Raw genomic sequence first — 17,846 nt, 5'->3', positions numbered from 1 at the left:
GGGGTGGGGGGGAGAGCAGCCATGGCAGAAGGGGAGAAGGAGCCAAGCGGGAGCGCAGGCAGCAGCCAGGGCGGGAGAGGAGGGAGCAGGCCCCGACCGTGACAGGGAGCTGTCAGGCGTAACCCTCCCCTGAGGCGCGGCGGCCGGCAGCGAGCGTCCCTCATCAGCGAGGGTCCCTCAGCGGGGAGACCTCAGCGACTGTCCCCTCAGCAAGGAGATCTCAGCCAGGGTTCCTCAAGTGACTGTCCCTCGGCGAGGGTCCCTCAGCAAGGAGATCTCAGCCAGGGTTCCTCAAGTGACTGTCCCTCAGCGAGTGTCTCCCAGCATGGGGCCCCACGCAGGGTGGGCTCAGCTCTGAGACCCCACTACTGGGGGACGGGGAGATGCAGGTGAGGGGGATGGTGTCAGTCCCCCAAGTAGTTTCATGGACCTCTCTTTCCAGTCACGGGCTTACCGTGCGGCACCGGGAGTGAGGAGATGCTGAAGCGCAGGAGACGGTGTCAAGATCTGGCTGGGAAGCGGTACGATCCGCTCCATGGAACAGCGTTTACGCGAGGGGCTTCTCCCGCTTCAGGCTTGTTGCCGGAAGGGGAAGATGCTCTTCAGGGACTGCTTGGTCTTTGTACAACTAGTTTATGTATTACACGTTTCTTCTGTCTGCAAGAAGCCTAAAGCTTTTTGGTTTACATCTTCTTTGTGAAGACAGCGCTTCAGCTGAGATTAAGGCACAATCCAATTTGCCGTTGCCTTTCATCCCGTACAGTTACATATTTTGATGCAAGGCGAGTATAAAAGCATAGCACACGAAAATGGGGCAGTTGTACAACCACCAGGCACCACGAAACACTGGCCAGCGCTGCCCACGGCGAGAGGGCTCCCTTCCATGTCATCTCCCAACGCCCCGCTAGGATTAGCACAGAGCAAACAAAACCTGCCTCGCTGCTGAGCAGCTCATCAACAGAGGGGTTTGATACACTTGACTTCGCAAGTCTGATACGCTCAGATTTCCCCCCGGGCTGGCAGGGCTTACTGACGGAGGGGCCCTTGGGAATCACTGCAAAGCTGCTTCACGAGTCACCTCTTAACTCACTTTTAAAACACCACATTAGTTGCAATATCTACGATGGTATCGACAACATTTCCTTCCGATGATGGCTGGGCAAGGAGTGATCTGGGATTATTGATGTTATTTTGCGTGCAGGTTTTGCCCTTATTGCTAACCTTCGATGGTTACATCTGTACGTAGGAGCTATTCTACTCTGTGTTTGCACAGCAGCTAGCGCAATCTTCGGGACCTGTGGTGCTTTACATTGCAAAAATAATAAACTGCTGACAGTTTTAGTAGTAGAATAGGGTTTAGAATAACTGTATAAATAGCAGTGCCTGGGCTTTTAATGATAACTCTGTGATGACAAAGACAGTAATGGTTATATTTATTTTTTAAAACCTGAAGAAAACCACTAGACCTTTCTATTATTAAAGAATGCAGGTACAGATGAAGGAATCGTAAAACTGAAATAGAGCACAACCTCAATTTTTACATTCAGCAGAAGGTGTCCTAACAACAAGGATCAGTGCTTTACCATATTGCAGCACTGAGGCAGGCGGCTTTCCTACAAACGAAGGGGTACCACAAAGAAGCCTTAATTTTGTCGAGGGATGTAAACCTCCAAATTACTTGAAATCATGCTCTTTCTTGAAATAGACGTTTCATAGAACGCCTGTAGAAAATTGTAACTTCTCTTTTCAAAGGCTACAGAAAACAGAGAAGGAAGGGAAGGCATAAATTCCTTCCATTCCACGTAGGCCAAAGCAGAGATAAAAGCTTCCCCAAAACTGGAACCAAGATTTAATATTGGGGAAGAACACAAGTATTGGAGAAACGCATTTTTTTCCCCCATTAATATTCTATTTGCCCTTTTCCATCCTCATTTTGTTTCCCCTTTTTTATTGTAAATCACTAAAGACTGACTCAGACTTTCCTCAGGGAGCATTTATCATAATAACTACTGCCATTACAGGGAGGGCATTTTCCCTTCCTTACATTTACACCACTACTTTCTAGCTCCTTTTGCCAGACTTCTTCATCTGTGTAACTCCTCCATAGCAGCAGAATCACAGCTGAAATGTGCAGGTATAAAAACATCAGGCTCTGTATTTGAGTTTCATGAACTGAAGGATGATCAGGACTGACACCTCTGTATTTTCCAGCCACTTGAGATTCACCACAAATAGGATTTGTGTATTTAAGGAAATTTCATGGATGATGGACCATGAACCTACTCTTGGCTCATATTTCCATCCAATAGCATTCAATCTATTTTAGCAACACACAGTGGTTAACAAACACCGGTCATTCCACCTCAATATGCAATTTTATATCTAGGCTTGTTGTTTGTACTTTTTGAAGCAGAGAAGTGTTATAAACATGTTTAAGTGAATTCCGGCATTGTGCAGCAACGTAGAGTAGTACCCTGGTGCTTTTCATAAATGCTATTCTTTAGCCCGCAGCAACACAATTACGCAGGACTGCGCAAGCATCATCTCACTCTGGCTGCGACATCAAATGCTTCTGCAGCATTTCCAGCCTCAGACAGAAAAGAGGATTGTTTCATGTAATGAGTCTGCAGAAGGATTTTATAAATATTGTTATTCTTCCTCCATTTACAGTTAAGCAAACAACACAAGGCAAAGCAGTCACCAGAGTACAATCGCTAGCCTTACACAAAAATGTGAACTGCTTTTGTGCAGGGCAGGGAGACTGAGGAAAGTGATGGAGAACACGGAAAAGTGCATTCATGTCTGATCTCAATTGTCTGCTTAAATTCTGTTTAATTCTTTATTCTTCTGCAATAAAATGTTTGAGGGTAGGACAACAAAGAGCTTGATGGAAAAGTAAACACGTTTGTAAAGCATACTAACACTGTACTTATTTATTAAGCAGATACAAGGTTTGCTTAAAAGCCACAACAATATAGCAGAGTAAAACAACATTGCTGAATGTACCAGCTTTTGGAGCTGATCCTGAAAGACACGGACCTGCGACACAATTGTCCAGACATTCTGAACATTCCTGTCTTCTCCACTCTCTAGGAATTTAGGATCTGATTAAAAAAAAAACAAAAAAAAAAACAAAAAACCAAACCTCTTCAAATACCAATTAGTGAAACGCACTATGTCATATTTCCATTTTAAATTTACTGAAGAAAATGCAAGATTTATAACACCAGAGCTGGACTGATTTAAGGATGTAAGGAAAGCAACGTACGTAGGCAGATATTACATCTTTTATTAGACCTACTGATGTCACAGAAGCTTAGGAATTCGGTGGCATTGTTTAATTTGGGCTTTTCAAGTTCTGCTGCACATTTTGCATTTCAGGTTGCAAATTCTAGTAACTATTGTGCTGTAATGATAGTGTTGCTATAGAGCTACAGTAATCAGGCAAAGGTTGTAGGTAGAGGATTGTCTAAAAAAAGATGTTAACTCTGCCTACAACTTCTACTGTAGACTGTGAAAAGCAGTTCCAAAGACACTGTGCAACTAAAACCTGCGTTACAGACCTTTGCTAGATGTAATAAATTACACTAACAGAGCATAGAAGGAATCTTTCCTTTATTATTAACGCCTCTGAATTTTCGAGAAGTGCTGGAGCTCTTTGAAAGCTTACAAAATTAACATTTAAGGTTGTCTTAAAATGCAGTTCACAAATAGCACCTTCACTGCTTAGTTTCAACACCTTAGGTTTAACACTGAGGCAGCCTTTACAGAATTTTTGTCTTTACTTTTCTAAGTCAGCTCTAAGGAAAAAAAGTTATTATTATTAAAAAAAATTAAATTTTACTTTACGCTTAAACAGTGACTACGGAAGTTTCATTTTCAGTTAAAAGTGAGGGATATATAATAATATATGGGAAACCAAGCAGCTCCCTAGAAAGTATAATTTTTATTTCATATATTTCTAAAATAAAACCAGGCAGGACACACTCAAAAACACAGACGTAAAAAAATACCATGAAACAAAAAAACGGGTGTTTAAGAAAAGAGTGAGTCCCATCCTCCCCACACACATGCCCCTTTGAATTCTTGCAGGCCACCTTTGACAGTCGCTGGGGTCGATACCTCTTCCATTCGCACACTAGGAAGAGGGGCAAGTGAGATAAAATAATCTGCATTTCTAAATGCAAATAAAAATAAATCCTTCAAACTACTGCTTATAAAGTGAAGTGCCAAATACCACATTAAAACAAAATGATCTTTCAGTTGAGCTGGTTAACATAGATACAAAGTTGTTCACCAAACTTCTAAGTGTGTAAAGAACTTTGTCACAGTTTTATGAGTAAGATTCAAGTTGCGTATTTATGAACAAAGAGGGGTTTCTACAGAAGGAAGCATATTTAAAAAAAAACCCAAACCTGTTTCCATACACATGGTCTCTGAAGATGCTCTGAAGATGCTGTTCAGTTAACACTGAACAGAGATCAAAAATTGTGCATTTCTTCTCTGAAGATATTAGCTTGCGCATTTTTAAGAAAATCACTTCAGCGGCAATTTTTAATGCTAAGTTGTAATACTTAAGACCACTCTTGTGAAACATGCTATGACAGATTAAGTAACACAGACAAGATACTGTATGAGAGACACTACAAGACCTGTAAGCGGGTAAAGCACAAAAAGCTGACAGATTTTAGCCTGCACCACATCTTACAGGACAAGTTGCTTTGGAAACAGTTCTGTACAAAACACGACAGCTAATGAACAACCTGAGCTATGACTTAGTTTTTCCACCTGAAATCATAGTCAAAATTCAGCTGTTCAACTAGATGCTTCACCACCCAACGCAAGAGGGGTATAAGCCCAGACACTTTGTTCAAGCTTAGAAGTCAAATGTGGATGCCAACAGATTTCTGGTTCTGTTTACACCTGGAAAAAGCCCACCTTCTGCAAAAGCCAAACAGATCCAGGAGGTGGATGCTTCCCTGCCTTTAATCGTTGGTGATTAAATGGTAAGATCACACATTTCAAGCACGCAGTTTAGATCCCTTTATCATAAGCAGGAAAAAAAAAAAAGTCTTAAAATAAACCCTAACGGAACTCTTCTCAAGAAAATGCAAGATAGGATAATATCCCCTTTTTCTGAAAGGGCCACCAATCCCCACCTCCCTCTTCCCAGGGAAACATCATTAATCTGTAGGCCATTTCAGATGCCTTTCTTGCTCAAACTGCTTATGCTGTCCGTCACGAAGCAAGGATGCATGCTTAGCAGTTAAGGTATCAAGTATATATATAGATTATACACGCTATTAATTTCTTTTATAGAGTGTCTTAACATAAACAATTGCTCAGACTGAGCCGAGAGCAGTTGGCCACCAAACTGAACAGAAACAAGAAGCATGCGTGGGGGGAGGTTAAGCATTTAAGATATGCAACCATCTGTAGCATTTGCCTAGGACTGACGATACATACTTTTAATAACAAGCCAGATCTCAAGAGGAAATCTCTTTCAAAATATCGATACGCAGACACTGAAATACAGATATATTGAAATACTGCATCTGTGGCAGGGTATGAGGTAAGTGCCCTTGCCCTCCGTGTCAGAAATCTAAGAGAATGCAGGGGAGGAGTTGAAGAAACAAAGAAAGAAATCATGCAGAAGTAAGCACAGCAGATGAGAGTGTTGCTCTGAACTCCAAGTCCCCAGCTCTGGCCCCTGAGATAACATCTTAGAAGTTCCAGCTGAAAGAAGTCCTTGGTCAAGCAAGCTAGAATTGCATTTTATATTTTACTTTAAGCTTTCTGTATCTGTGCAGTGACTGAAGCCTCACTACTTACTTTTGTTTCATCACTGGTGTCAGAACGAAAGACAGAACCTACAAGGATGCTTCTCCTCCATAGGGCATGATGAACAGAAGGCGGGCAAAGCACATTGGAGAGGGGCCTCCATTCTAAGACGTGCTTGGGGAACACAGGCTGAGGGAGGTATTTCCTAGGTTGTTACGGTCTATCCCAGTGCTACCTTCTAAAAGAAATTAGAACAACGCTCCTGTGAGACTTGGATAGTTAAGGGTCAGACGACAATCCCAAGCAAAGCCCAGCATTTTGCAGTATTTGTTTTAGAGGTTAACACACAGAGGCCTAATATAAATGTTTTATTTAAAGTAAAAAGTGTGCACAAATAAAGGGAATGATCATACAACAACGTTCAAGACCATATTCCATATGAAACAGGAAAACAGTAGTGACAATATTAACTAGCGGAGCACCCATAAGAATCCAACTCGCGTACAAAAAGGAGGTTACTCCATATAAATACATCATGCTTCTGATGCAGACACCTTCTCCAAAAGACAAAGCCTACTGCACTGGACTGTTTACACCCAATGTCCCTTCTGAATATTTTTGACAGTTGCTATACGCTTAACAATGAAAAATAACTGTTAATATCATGGCACTTTGGAGAAAATTAAAGTTTAAAAATGGATTTACAGTCATTTAAGATGTTTATCACTTAGCAACATTCTTAATGGTTAGATACGTAAATAGAAAAAGTATCTTTTCTGTGACATTAACTATAAAAAAACCCTAACTTTTGCTTTAAGCACAAAAGACAGTGTTTTTTAGTCCATTACTCTTCTGTGATGAATAGCAGAAATGCCCTTCCTTACAGAAAGCCATTTTACTTAATACCCCATATGAAATTAAGCCACTGTAGAGACAAGGACTTTCTTGTTTGCTTTAAATAACTTTTAAGTTTAGTATCAATTAAGTCCTGACGTCTAAACTAGTCATGCAGGTGTCAGAGTCAGAGGCTAAACAATTAATCACAATTTTAAAACTGCATGTAAGCAGTTCACTTGACATGAACTAAACGTGCTGAAGTTATTAGCTGCTCTTCAAAAGGAGGTTTACTCCGATATTTTACATTTGAAAATATACAATTTGAGTTTAAGGGAACCTGATTTTTAACAGTGCGGAGGTTCAGTGCTTCCTTGAAATTGAGGCCCCTCCAACCACTTCCCAGTTCTGAAAACTCAGCCCAATATTTAAGTTTCCTATTCATGTTGCAAAGAAAAATATGAACTAAATACTATACCATGACACTACTGTGTATTTGTGCAATCTCTCTCCTGAAGTTAACATGTAAGTGAAAAAACATACACCGGAAGATTTGTGCTATGAATTTACAGTGTTGCCACACAAGGATTTTCAAGCAGAGACACTGACCAAGCAGAAGTCTTATTAAAAGCTTCAGATAAGGTTTGCTAATTTGTGCTTACAGATACTTAGATCTGCTTTCAGTAACGCTTAGCTTGCCTTACAGCTCTTACTTATATAACACAGATTCTTTTCTTCAATGTCTCTTAATCCCTTTTCCCCAAAATAATAATAAAAAAGTGGTACATTTGGCATTTCTTCAGCCTAAGACATTCAAAACTATTCCTTAAACATTAAAAATAAGAATTATCTGTGCTGTATATTCCACTGTTTAGTAACATGAAATGTAAGAATCACACCTCCCAAAAGTCCTAGTTTGAACCGTTCTTTCAATTTATTCCAATTGCTTTACTATTAACTTTGAGTCTACTACCAACATTTAAGGTTTGATTGTGATTACAAATCACCATCTGTAAGTGAAGTTAAAGGAGTCATTGTGGACAGCACCTATTTTTTCCTAGATGTGCCTTTTCCACTGGCAAAGTCGAATGCATTTCCAACAGTATGGCAATGAGATTAAAAAAAAAAAAAAAAGGAAACAAATGCCCTTATCTAGGCCATAGCTGTAACGTATGCAGTTCTGATACAGTTAAGACAGCAAGTGTAAAAGCCACAAATAATAGTATGAGGTTCTACATCTGTCAATATTAGCTGCCCATTACTGCTAAAATACACTCTACGGATTTTACCTTTTTAAAGTATTAACTGAATTCCATTTATTTAAACTGACACTTTATATCACATACAACCCTCACTGAAAGGGACAGGCTCAGAAAGGCACTCTCTGTGTATCAGTGTACAATTCCTAGTGTTTCGGAGCAAAGTCTATTGATTCTAATATTGAGTTAATCATCTCCTTTTGGATAGGATCAGTATACCCCATGAAAGCAGCCACTCTTGACCTAGTCAGTTTAAAAACCTGCTCTCCTTGCCATCATTTCAATCTGAAGGGCAGTAACACAGCTCTAAGTCCAAGGAGAAAAGGGAAATCAGATGTTTAGAGAGATTTAGAACTACAGAAGTCGTAAGTTCTTACTTGTCTTGCTGGAAGAGTGGAAGTCCTTTAATAATATTTTATTACATCCCCTAATGCAATTTGTATTCTTAAAGCAGTAAGAAAACTTTCCTTTATCAGGATGCTGTATTGGCAGATTATACAGCCAGACCCCATTGTTCAGTCAGGAGCCCCTGAGACCAACCTTTATATTCAAGTTTGGCAAGACTGCTGGAAAGTTTAACATTTTAAATCTGGCAGCCGAAGGTTCAAGCATAACAACTGTCCTGGACAACAATTCATATAAAAAGAAAATTAGTGAGTAATTCGCACTAGGTGGCAAGGGTAAGATGTTCAGTTACTCGTTTTATGCAAGTGCATCCAAATGAAGAGATGTTTACCCATGCAGAAACAAACTGAGTAACAATTGGCACAGTCCAGAAATGGAGAATTCAAACACATTCCTCAGCTGACATCAAAAGAGGATTTATATATTCAAAGCCTTCAAATTCTGACTGGTCAATCTTCTTCACAATATCACTATTAAGATTAAAAAAAACAGTCATTAGTTCAGCAAAATTAAAAAGGTAACAATACTAACTGACAATTTGCCTTAAAATTTAGACCTGCACACCGGACTGCAATTGAGGACATTTCCCTTCTCTCTTTTCTCCCTCTCTATCCTTACAGTTACCACTGTTGGGGCTTTTTTTAGCCCCTGTAATAGTAACAAAACACAAAACCACTCAGGACCAGGATTGGGCTGCTCCCATGCACATATTCTCCCCACAAAGCAATCTGCAAGGTTTGCAGTTTTAAAACTTTCCCAAAACAGTCAGTTTTGTAGAACACTGAAAACATTGGGATGTGATAGATACTGCACTTGCATCAGCAACTCTTCTAAACTTTGTTTGTACATGATGCATTTACAAAGGGATGAAGAAGGAAGTTTGATCTCAGACCTAATTAAGGTGCACAGGTAACATTTAATACTCACTGTTTGTGTTTACATACTATATGAACATTAGACAACCCCCCCCCCCCCAAATTCCTAAAATGTGAACAGCAGTGGCTCAAGTCAAACTAGAAAGGCCCTTCCCTCCTCATCCCAAATCAGGGCCCCTCAGGAGTGAGGAACCACAAATCCACTACCAAAATCAAATACATTATCATGCATTTTATCAAGGGTTTTCAGCCAGGATAATCTTGCTTGACTACTAACAATTTAAAATACCCAAACAAGCCAAACAAAGCATCTTGTTCAGAACACCCAAGATAAATTCAGTCTAAACCCAACATTCTAGAAATATCGTGGCTTAAAGTAATGCAAAAAATAAACCACTTGACAAAACAGGTCTTTTCCTTCACACGTTCATTTCTTGCAGATGATACCACTAAAACTTGTAAAATAGCACTTAGTCATTTTTCCCTGAACTAAGATTCTTTACATCAACTTTCCCACTGTTAGTTGATTTTTTACATCATGCCCCAGAGTACAATACTTAATCCAGCCACACTAAGTCTACCATGAGGACACATAACAGAATTTTCTCCAAACTAACACAAGAAAATGTTATTTACTGCTTTATGTATACTCTATATACCACAACTACAGCTAGTAAATGAAGTTTTAGAACTCCTTCACTGACCTATCAGAACTTCTTAAATTCTACATTACTTACTCATCATCTGGAGTGAGCTGCACAGGTTCATTGGTGAATTGGGAGTCAAAGTTATCCAGACCAAATTCTCCAGATATATTTGGTTTAAATGGAGGCACCACTTGCTTTTGCTCCATCTAAGAATAAATGCACTTAGTGACACCAAGAATGAGTTACAACCTATTGAATTATTTTTAAACAAGGCTGGAAGTTACTATTAAGTTTATTTTGTGTACTTTCTACAATCATTCGATTAATCTAATCTAGTGTACTTACTGTGTGTAAAAGGGTTAAAAGATTCTGTATTGGCATTATGGTATATCCTAAGTTAAGAGCCTAAGGTTTTTGAAGTTTTTACATCATCTCTCATGCTTGCAACAAGTTGTCAAGCTATCACTGTATATAAAGAAAATAAGCCAAGCCAGTGGGCATTCACATACCAGATCCCAGTCAACATTGCGAAAGAACGGATGACCCTGGATATCTGCAAATCCTGTTTGAGGATGGCAGCCTAAACGTTCCTTTGGATCCTGCATAAGGAAGAAAATATTTCTAAATGGGTGCTGTGGCCTACACATGAATAAAATACAAATGTTACAAGTTCCGTGAGAAATGAAACACCAGAGTTACAAAGGACACTGAAGAACTAAGTTAGCATTATTTATTTTGGAAACTGTTCCAATGTACTGTCTGAAATAGGCATGAATACAGGGAAGCCTTTAACGGAATTTTATATAAACAACCATGCCATCTTTCTTCATTTTTATTCAGACCTGTTTAAATATACCATAGGTTTCAGAGCAAACTGGGTTAGATTACAAGGGAATTTGATTCTTCCCCCTGCCTGCCCCTCCCTGAGCAGACTGATATGCCAGGCAATCACACTGGGGTAGTAACTGCAGGTTACAGATAAATGCAGTGAAAAGAAGGTTATTTTAACAAGACAGTTGCACCTCCATGTACGCGTATTCACACGTGCATAGATTACCAGGGAGTTGCAACACAAGCAGTGTTCTTGAGCAGTACTGCTTTCTTAGAATAATTTAAACAAATCTGTTTTTTCCTGTTCCTCTTTATCCACACTCATCTAACACTCACTAAATAAAGGCCAGCAAGTGCTTGGACTAGTCCACTCCCACATGTGCACCTTTTGACTCTCAGGCTAGTTAGCTACCAGCAAACGGTGAGCATATACTGCCTCTGCATTTCTCTCAATGAAGTCATCAGCAGTTGTCAGATTGATTTGCTAAGCTTATTTTCGTTCTTAAAGAGAAGAAATCTGGTAAGTTTGTCCAATTCCCCAGGTTAAAGAATCACTCTGAGCATTTCTAAGCCTTTCAACTTGAAATTTACTCCTGTTCCCAGCCTGAGAATCTGGAGCTTCAGATTCTAAGACAAGTACCTAGAATAGGTCCCCCAGCCCCACTGAAATTCTGCTTTAGGCTCACATCTTTTCTACCCTGTTTCTGTATATGGCACATAAAGTACGTCTGCTACACATCGGTTTGTCAACAGGTTTAAAAAAAAAAACAAACCAAAACCCAAAAAACCAGCTGCCCTTGAGAAGTCTTAAATAGTCCCCTTTAGCTCTTACCTTATTAAGGAAACTCTTTAGAACACCTGCTGCTTTAACAGAAAGAGAACGGGGAATTCGGATCTGTTTTTCCAAAATTACTGCAAGAAAACAAGGTTCATATCAGCCTTTGCATCTTTAAAGTTAGATTAAAGGTAAGTAGAAACAAAGCACTAAAGTGTGGGAACACTCATGGTACTTACCTTGGAAAAGATAATCTTCTGTGTTCTGATCAGGATTGTCGGAACTCCCAACAATATCAAATGGTGACCGACCCGCCATCATTTCAAACATAAGTACACCAAGTGCCCACCAGTCTACACTGAAGCCTAGAATTCAAAGGAGAAAACACCACTGAAGATATTTTAGAGCAAAAATACCAACAATTTGGGGGCTAAAGACAGACATGCTTTGAGAAGAAAGAATTCATTCAAAAACTTAAGTATTGCCAGTCTTTCCGATTATCTGAACAAAGGAGACATAACTTATGTGTGCAATAGGAGGGAGTGTTGTACAAAGAAAAGGAAATGAAAAAAGTTTAAAGGTTGGTGTTAGGACCTTAACATAGGTTTAGATAACATTTAAGCCTAGTCATTACTAACCAACAGGAGGGGGTTGGTTATCCAGGGCAGGCAATGAGGACAAGGAGGAAGTATGTGATTCTTAATAGTAGCAAGACAGTCATGTATGGAGCTAAGCACATGTATTCTACTATTCACTTCTAAAGAAAAAAAAAAAATCCAGTAGCTAGGCTGGGACTGATATAGTCTGGTTGGCCTAGAAAGTTTGTGAAAAGGAAGGAAGATGTGAAGCCACTCTGAAAGATACATTCAATTGAAATAAGATGGTAGATTTAAAAAATAGATATACTTTTTTTTTAAATAGCAACTAATGGTAGAATTTGTTAAAATCTTAAGGGCCAAAAACAGATCAAAGATCTGCTTGGCACAGTATTGGAAGCTTAGGAAGAAAGGGTAAGTAACACAGCAAGCCTTCTATACTCTTACGTCTCTTGCTTCAGGAATCTTGTGGACTTCCTGAACAAGCAATTGCATAGACAATTTCATTGTTAACACTGAGATTTGTGAAAGGGATGTCTACTATCTAGGCCCTCTGCAATGCATTTATATCTAATACTATCATTGCTGCCACATATAAAGCTCCAAACCTAAACACAATTCAAGACTGCAAGTATATCATTAGTAGTAGCTAAAAATAGTTATAAACAATAATAAATTTGGAAGACTCCAAGTTATTCTTCAAGACTGATAAAAAGAATTTAAAACTTGGAAGGCAGGGTATCTCATTTGCTTGGTGTGATGTTTTCTGCCCCTCCTTTGATGGGTTTATTTACTTTTTCAGACAGGATGCTGAATTAGACTGATGACGTGTCTAATGGAGATTCATCCTTTCTACTGATAAACAACTCGAGTAAGAAGAGACAAGGTGAAAGTTATACGGCAGCAGTGAAAAATTCAATTTACCATAATCCTCTCCCCGGAGAATTTCAGGTGCAATATAGTTTGGAGTCCCACAAAACGTGCTGGTTGTGTCACCAGGCCTCAGACCCTCCTTTAAGAAAAGATGGGAAGAAAATACTTTACAGTTAGCCAAACATCCCACACTCCCTCTCTGCTACGAACTTCATTTTGAGTTCATTTAAGCGTCCTGAATAAACCGCTTTCATTTTAGTAAAACTATACTTAAATCTGTATGTAAATGAATAGAAAACACTACTTGTTTCAGAAGAAACAGAAGTAGGTTGCATCTAGAGTCTCAAGAGGATGGCACATACCTACTGACAACAACATCTTAAGGTTTTAGCTAGTAAGCTCCACCACATCTCCAATGATAGGCAAGCGGGAATAACTGAGGCATGGTGGAACAGCTTACGTGACTGGCATGTTGCGATGGACAGATACAAGGTTTTCAGAGAAGAGCATGGGATGCAGAATGGGGGGAGGTTACCCAAAGAAGTTGTGCAGTCTTCATCCTTGGAAGTTTTCAAGGCCAAACTGAATAAAGCCCTTAGTAACCTGGCCTCAACTGCTTTGAGCAGGAGCGTGGATTAGATTTCCTGAGGCCCTTTCCAACCTGTGTTATTTTATGCTCTTCAGTTGCTTAGCCAAAATCATAGCATTTAAAATAGTTCTAATAGATCAGCATAATGGCAATTCCACAGCAAAGTCAAACCTGTGCTCCAGTGTCTTTGTAGTGACAAAAGTTTTCTAGAGAAAATGGGAAGTGTCATAGAATCCAAATAGGAGCAAGTGTGACTGATGTATTTCATCCTCTTGCTCTCTTTGAAATCAAGCTAATTTGACTATTTCAGCCTACCTTTCCCAGTCAAGTTGATACAACAGCTTTATAAAAACATAAACAGTATATATATGTTGTCTGCACACTGTGGCATTTTCCTTTTCTCCATTTGTAGAAGTGAAATAAGTATACAGCCTATCTGCACTGCGTATAAAAGCATGCCTTGAAATTTCACATTTTTAAGTCTCTGCATCTCTTCATTTATGACAATTTTTTAATTGTTGATTTTATTGGTTAGCAAGGAACTAGAGCTTACCTTGCACATGCCATAATCTGTGAGTTTAATATGCCCTTCAGAATCTAGTAGCACATTATCCAGTTTTAAATCTCTGTAGATTATCCCTCGTTCATGTAAATAGTTCAATGCTAGACTGATTTCAGCAGAATAAAACCTAGTGTAGAAACAGATATTGATTACTCAAGTAATCAAAACCCAGACCACAATAACATAGTCTTGGTAATATGATACTTTTCTAAGTATAATCCCATGTATTATATTATTTTTCATCAGAGAAGTGGTTAAGTTGTTTATAATCATACAAATGTTTCTATCCACAGTCACTTCAAAAATTATTTTTAATTAATATTAATGTCTACTGAAATCATCCCTTTCATCTCACCATCTGAGATGAAGCATATGCACCAAGAACTCAGCATTTGCCTGGACAGCTGGTAGTGGTTCTTGCAAGAGAAACACATTGATATCATTAGACATTTAAAAAAAATACCACAAAAGTGTTTTTCTAACAAAAAGATTCAGAACCAGACTGAAGTCATCTAGGGTAATGCTAATGCAAACAAAGACCTAAGTGCTTCCTATTACAGTTCCTCCTTGAAACAAAAATATGGTAGCTTGCAGCATTAAAATGAAGATGCAGTTTCCCATTTCTTAAATCCTTAACATCTGGAGAGAATTTGCCAGCTCATCAGTATAACCTCTGCTCTACTGCACTGTCTCAGAAAACCAACTATTGTGATGCAAGAAATCTGAAGTTAGACATACCTGGCATGCTCCTCTGGCAGCTTTCTCTGTCTCTGCATATGAAACATTAGATCGCCTCCATTTACATACTCTATAACAAAGAATAACCTGAAACACACAGAAGATTGTTACAAATGACTGTATACAAGGCTGAAAGAGGTCTGAGGTGTTACAGGTTGTCTGTTATTGAACAATGTCACTTCAACTCCTCCCATCTCTATGGCTGGTTTCACCATTTTCCCTCCCTTTGAATAAATTCCCAAAGTTAAAAATCAAGTATACAGAGTTTCTCTAGATAATTCCTTTATTGCTAAAGGAAAGTAAGTAATCCTTCCCACATTCCTAATCCATTACAGCTACTGCTTGTCATTATTACATATGTGACTTACAGAAAATAGATTCACATCAGTTTCTATGCACAAACCACAAAAAAAAAAGAATTCTCATTTTCCTTCCTGATCCCTTTAATCTTCTTTGTTTGTGGTTAATACTATTAGTATATTACAAATACTCTTTCTTCTCACTTCCTTCCACTAGCTTCTCACCTTTTCAAACAGTAAGGATGTTGTTTAAATACTCAATAACTATATTTCAGATATACTGAAACTTATTACTGTATAGAATAGTAATTTATCCATCTACTGCAATCTCTTCTCCTATATATAAACACACAGGAAAATAATAATTTTCATCTCTATTACCCTGTTTTCCTTTTCAAAATTCAGGTACTATTTTCTGAGTCTTGCTCAGAGACTAGTCTTGATAGAGTCCATGCAAGTTTGACAAATTTCCTCATTTTTTGTACTTCTAATTTCTCTCTCCCTAAACCTTTTTTTCCTCCCACTCTAGGTTCTGTCTTCTACCTCATATTCTTAAGCCTTTTTTACTGCTAGCTGGACCTCTCTTAGTGTCCAGAATCCCTTCCATCATACCTACCGGTACTTTACATTCTTTTGCATCTTCCCAATCTGAAAAGCTTAGCTGATGAACACAGCCTTTTGCTCATAAAATGCTACTATGATTTACAGTACGTGGACTTGTGCTACCTACCTAACACTTAATGCTTTAAATAGGCCTTTGAGGTGCCTAACAGTATAAAATATTTTTTGAATGAGACTATCATCTTATTATGTTATGACCTTTACCTGCTTTCTGTCTGGAAGCAAGAGTGTAGTCCGACAAGAAAGGGATGATTTGAAGCCTGTTCAAAGACGTGTTTCTCTGTCTGAACCCAATCAATATCCTATTTAAGAAAAGCGACATTCAGAAAAGGACTGTTGCACTTCCTAGGTCAAGTATTAGTGACAATTAGCAGAAAGATATTCAAGTGTTTTGCCATCCTCATTTTACTTGCAAGAAATTAAATATTATATAGCTCTCCAATGTGAAGTAAGACAATTTAACATACTCTTTTTTTTTTTTTTTTCTCCTGCCTTGAGTGTCCCATACTTTTAGCCTCAGTGTGTAACTACACTTGGGAATGTAAAAACACTCATCTATAAAAGATAAACTAGTGCAGAAAAATGTAAAGTAGCATTGAGAAATGCCGAAATCAGTGGCAGACTGAGGAATAAATGCAAAAGCTCTTGGATAGCAAACCAGTCACTCAAGTCTTTTCAGAGTAGCCTAAAGAAACACAAAGGAAATCTTCAGAAACAAGAGGTGTTTAGCATTTTAATACTGCAATTTCTCACAAGTGTCTCCTAATCACTGTACAAGCTACAAAAACTGTTAAGATGGAGGTCCAATGTGAAGAGCAATTAAAATAACATTGTGAGTTCTCCTTTGTGACAAAACCCCAAACTTTTAACATATGAAAACCAGACTCAACCCATTTCTTTTTCAGCTCAGCAAGCCAACATAATAGGGGAGATATGGAATACTGCCCCAAAATAACAAAGCAAGACAGGCTTATTAACTTTAATTCTGCAGGAGCGCTGCTGCAGACAGTGCTCATCACAGAAGGACACTGTCAACAGAGGCAATGAGACTCATGACAGAAACCACTGGTACAGGAGGGCAGCTGTGAGCTACCAGTCTGCCAATGAAGACCTCAAAACTGGCTATCTATCTTGTGAACCTTCTGTAGTATAGTATGTATAAGAAACCGCATGCATAATTTTCAATTAGTGTTACAGACCCAGAAGCCTGGCTCCCACCTTGTGGTAGATACTGAAGCTTTTTGGAAGAGTTGCCTGATTTGTTGATAAAAAGCTTGCCTACCTCATCATCATTGACGAGCTCCTTCTTCACCACTTTCATTGCATAAATGCGTTCAGTTTTCTTCAGTCGAACAAGCAGTACTTTAGCGTAACTGCCTCTTCCTATAACTCGGAGCAAATCAAAATCCTGAAGACCCAGACTGGAGGAAGCTTTGCCACTTTCTCTAATGCCCATTGCCTTTTGATAAAAATAATTTGAAATTAGTAAGCAGGCTTGCCAATTTTAACAACTGAAAAAGTTAGCATTTCAAACGGAACACCAAAATTAATATAAACAACCGATTCAATTAACACTTGTTTTTCTTAAAACTGCACTGTCCTGGAAAGGAATGTGAGGGGAAGGGAAGGAGGCAGAGGAGACTTGGCAGATAAGGAACAAATGAAACCGGAGGACTTTGGAATGCTTTCTAAGTCAAAGCACATCTGTACTTTCTAAATCAAAGCACATCTCAACTCAAGGTTCAAAATAACACAGCTTGCAAGCCGTACATGCGTACACCTGTGTGAGCAACCCACATGTGCTTTATGTATTAATTTTCAGTTTGTGACAAGTTAAATTACTAAAAGCCTTTGTCTCTCTCCATTTCAAGATTTAAGATCTGTGAATACAGTTAGCATGGTTACGATACTTTACCTCTTTTTCTTCACCAACATGGTCCAAGCTCTCATGACTTGAGGGGTTGTACGGAATCACTAGAGGTGCAAGAAAAATTATTAGACCGATGCAATACAACAGTATTTTCTTTTGTCTTAAAATTTCCACACACAAGATACACAATTTAAATGCATCTGTTTTAAGTATTCAAAGCTGTTGGGTTTGGTGGTTGTTTTTTTTAAACCATCAGAATCATTCTTTTGCAATACTGCATTAATAATCAGT

General features: G+C 38.7%; 1 protein-coding gene across 8 annotated transcripts in view; it reads right to left on the bottom strand.

Moving 5' to 3' along the window:
• Positions 1 to 4,411: 4,411 nt before the first annotated feature.
• PRKCI (protein kinase C, iota) overlaps positions 4,412 to 17,846 on the bottom strand; it is a 35,001-nt gene continuing 21,566 nt past the window's right edge. For 6 of the 8 annotated variants that reach the window (XM_010572881.1, XM_010572882.1, XM_010572880.1 and 3 more), the window contains 11 exons: positions 17,601 to 17,659; positions 16,968 to 17,144; positions 15,890 to 15,987; positions 14,766 to 14,852; positions 14,019 to 14,154; positions 12,928 to 13,015; positions 11,647 to 11,772; positions 11,465 to 11,544; positions 10,311 to 10,400; positions 9,892 to 10,007; positions 6,036 to 8,749 (listed from right to left, as the gene is read on the bottom strand). In XM_010572881.1, coding sequence (XP_010571183.1) covers positions 8,662 to 8,749; positions 9,892 to 10,007; positions 10,311 to 10,400; positions 11,465 to 11,544; positions 11,647 to 11,772; positions 12,928 to 13,015; positions 14,019 to 14,154; positions 14,766 to 14,852; positions 15,890 to 15,987; positions 16,968 to 17,144; positions 17,601 to 17,659 — 1,145 coding nt within the window. In that variant the 3' untranslated portion in view covers positions 6,036 to 8,661. The other 2 variants (XR_774680.1, XM_010572884.1) reach the window with 2 other exon arrangements.

The sequence above is a fragment of the Haliaeetus leucocephalus genome, unplaced genomic scaffold (genome assembly GCF_000737465.1).
Source record: "Haliaeetus leucocephalus isolate CR32 unplaced genomic scaffold, Haliaeetus_leucocephalus-4.0 Scaffold362, whole genome shotgun sequence".
NCBI lineage: Eukaryota > Metazoa > Chordata > Aves > Accipitriformes > Accipitridae > Haliaeetus > Haliaeetus leucocephalus.
Note: the sequence above shows the minus strand (reverse complement) of the source record. Positions and strands in the feature narration are given on the sequence as shown.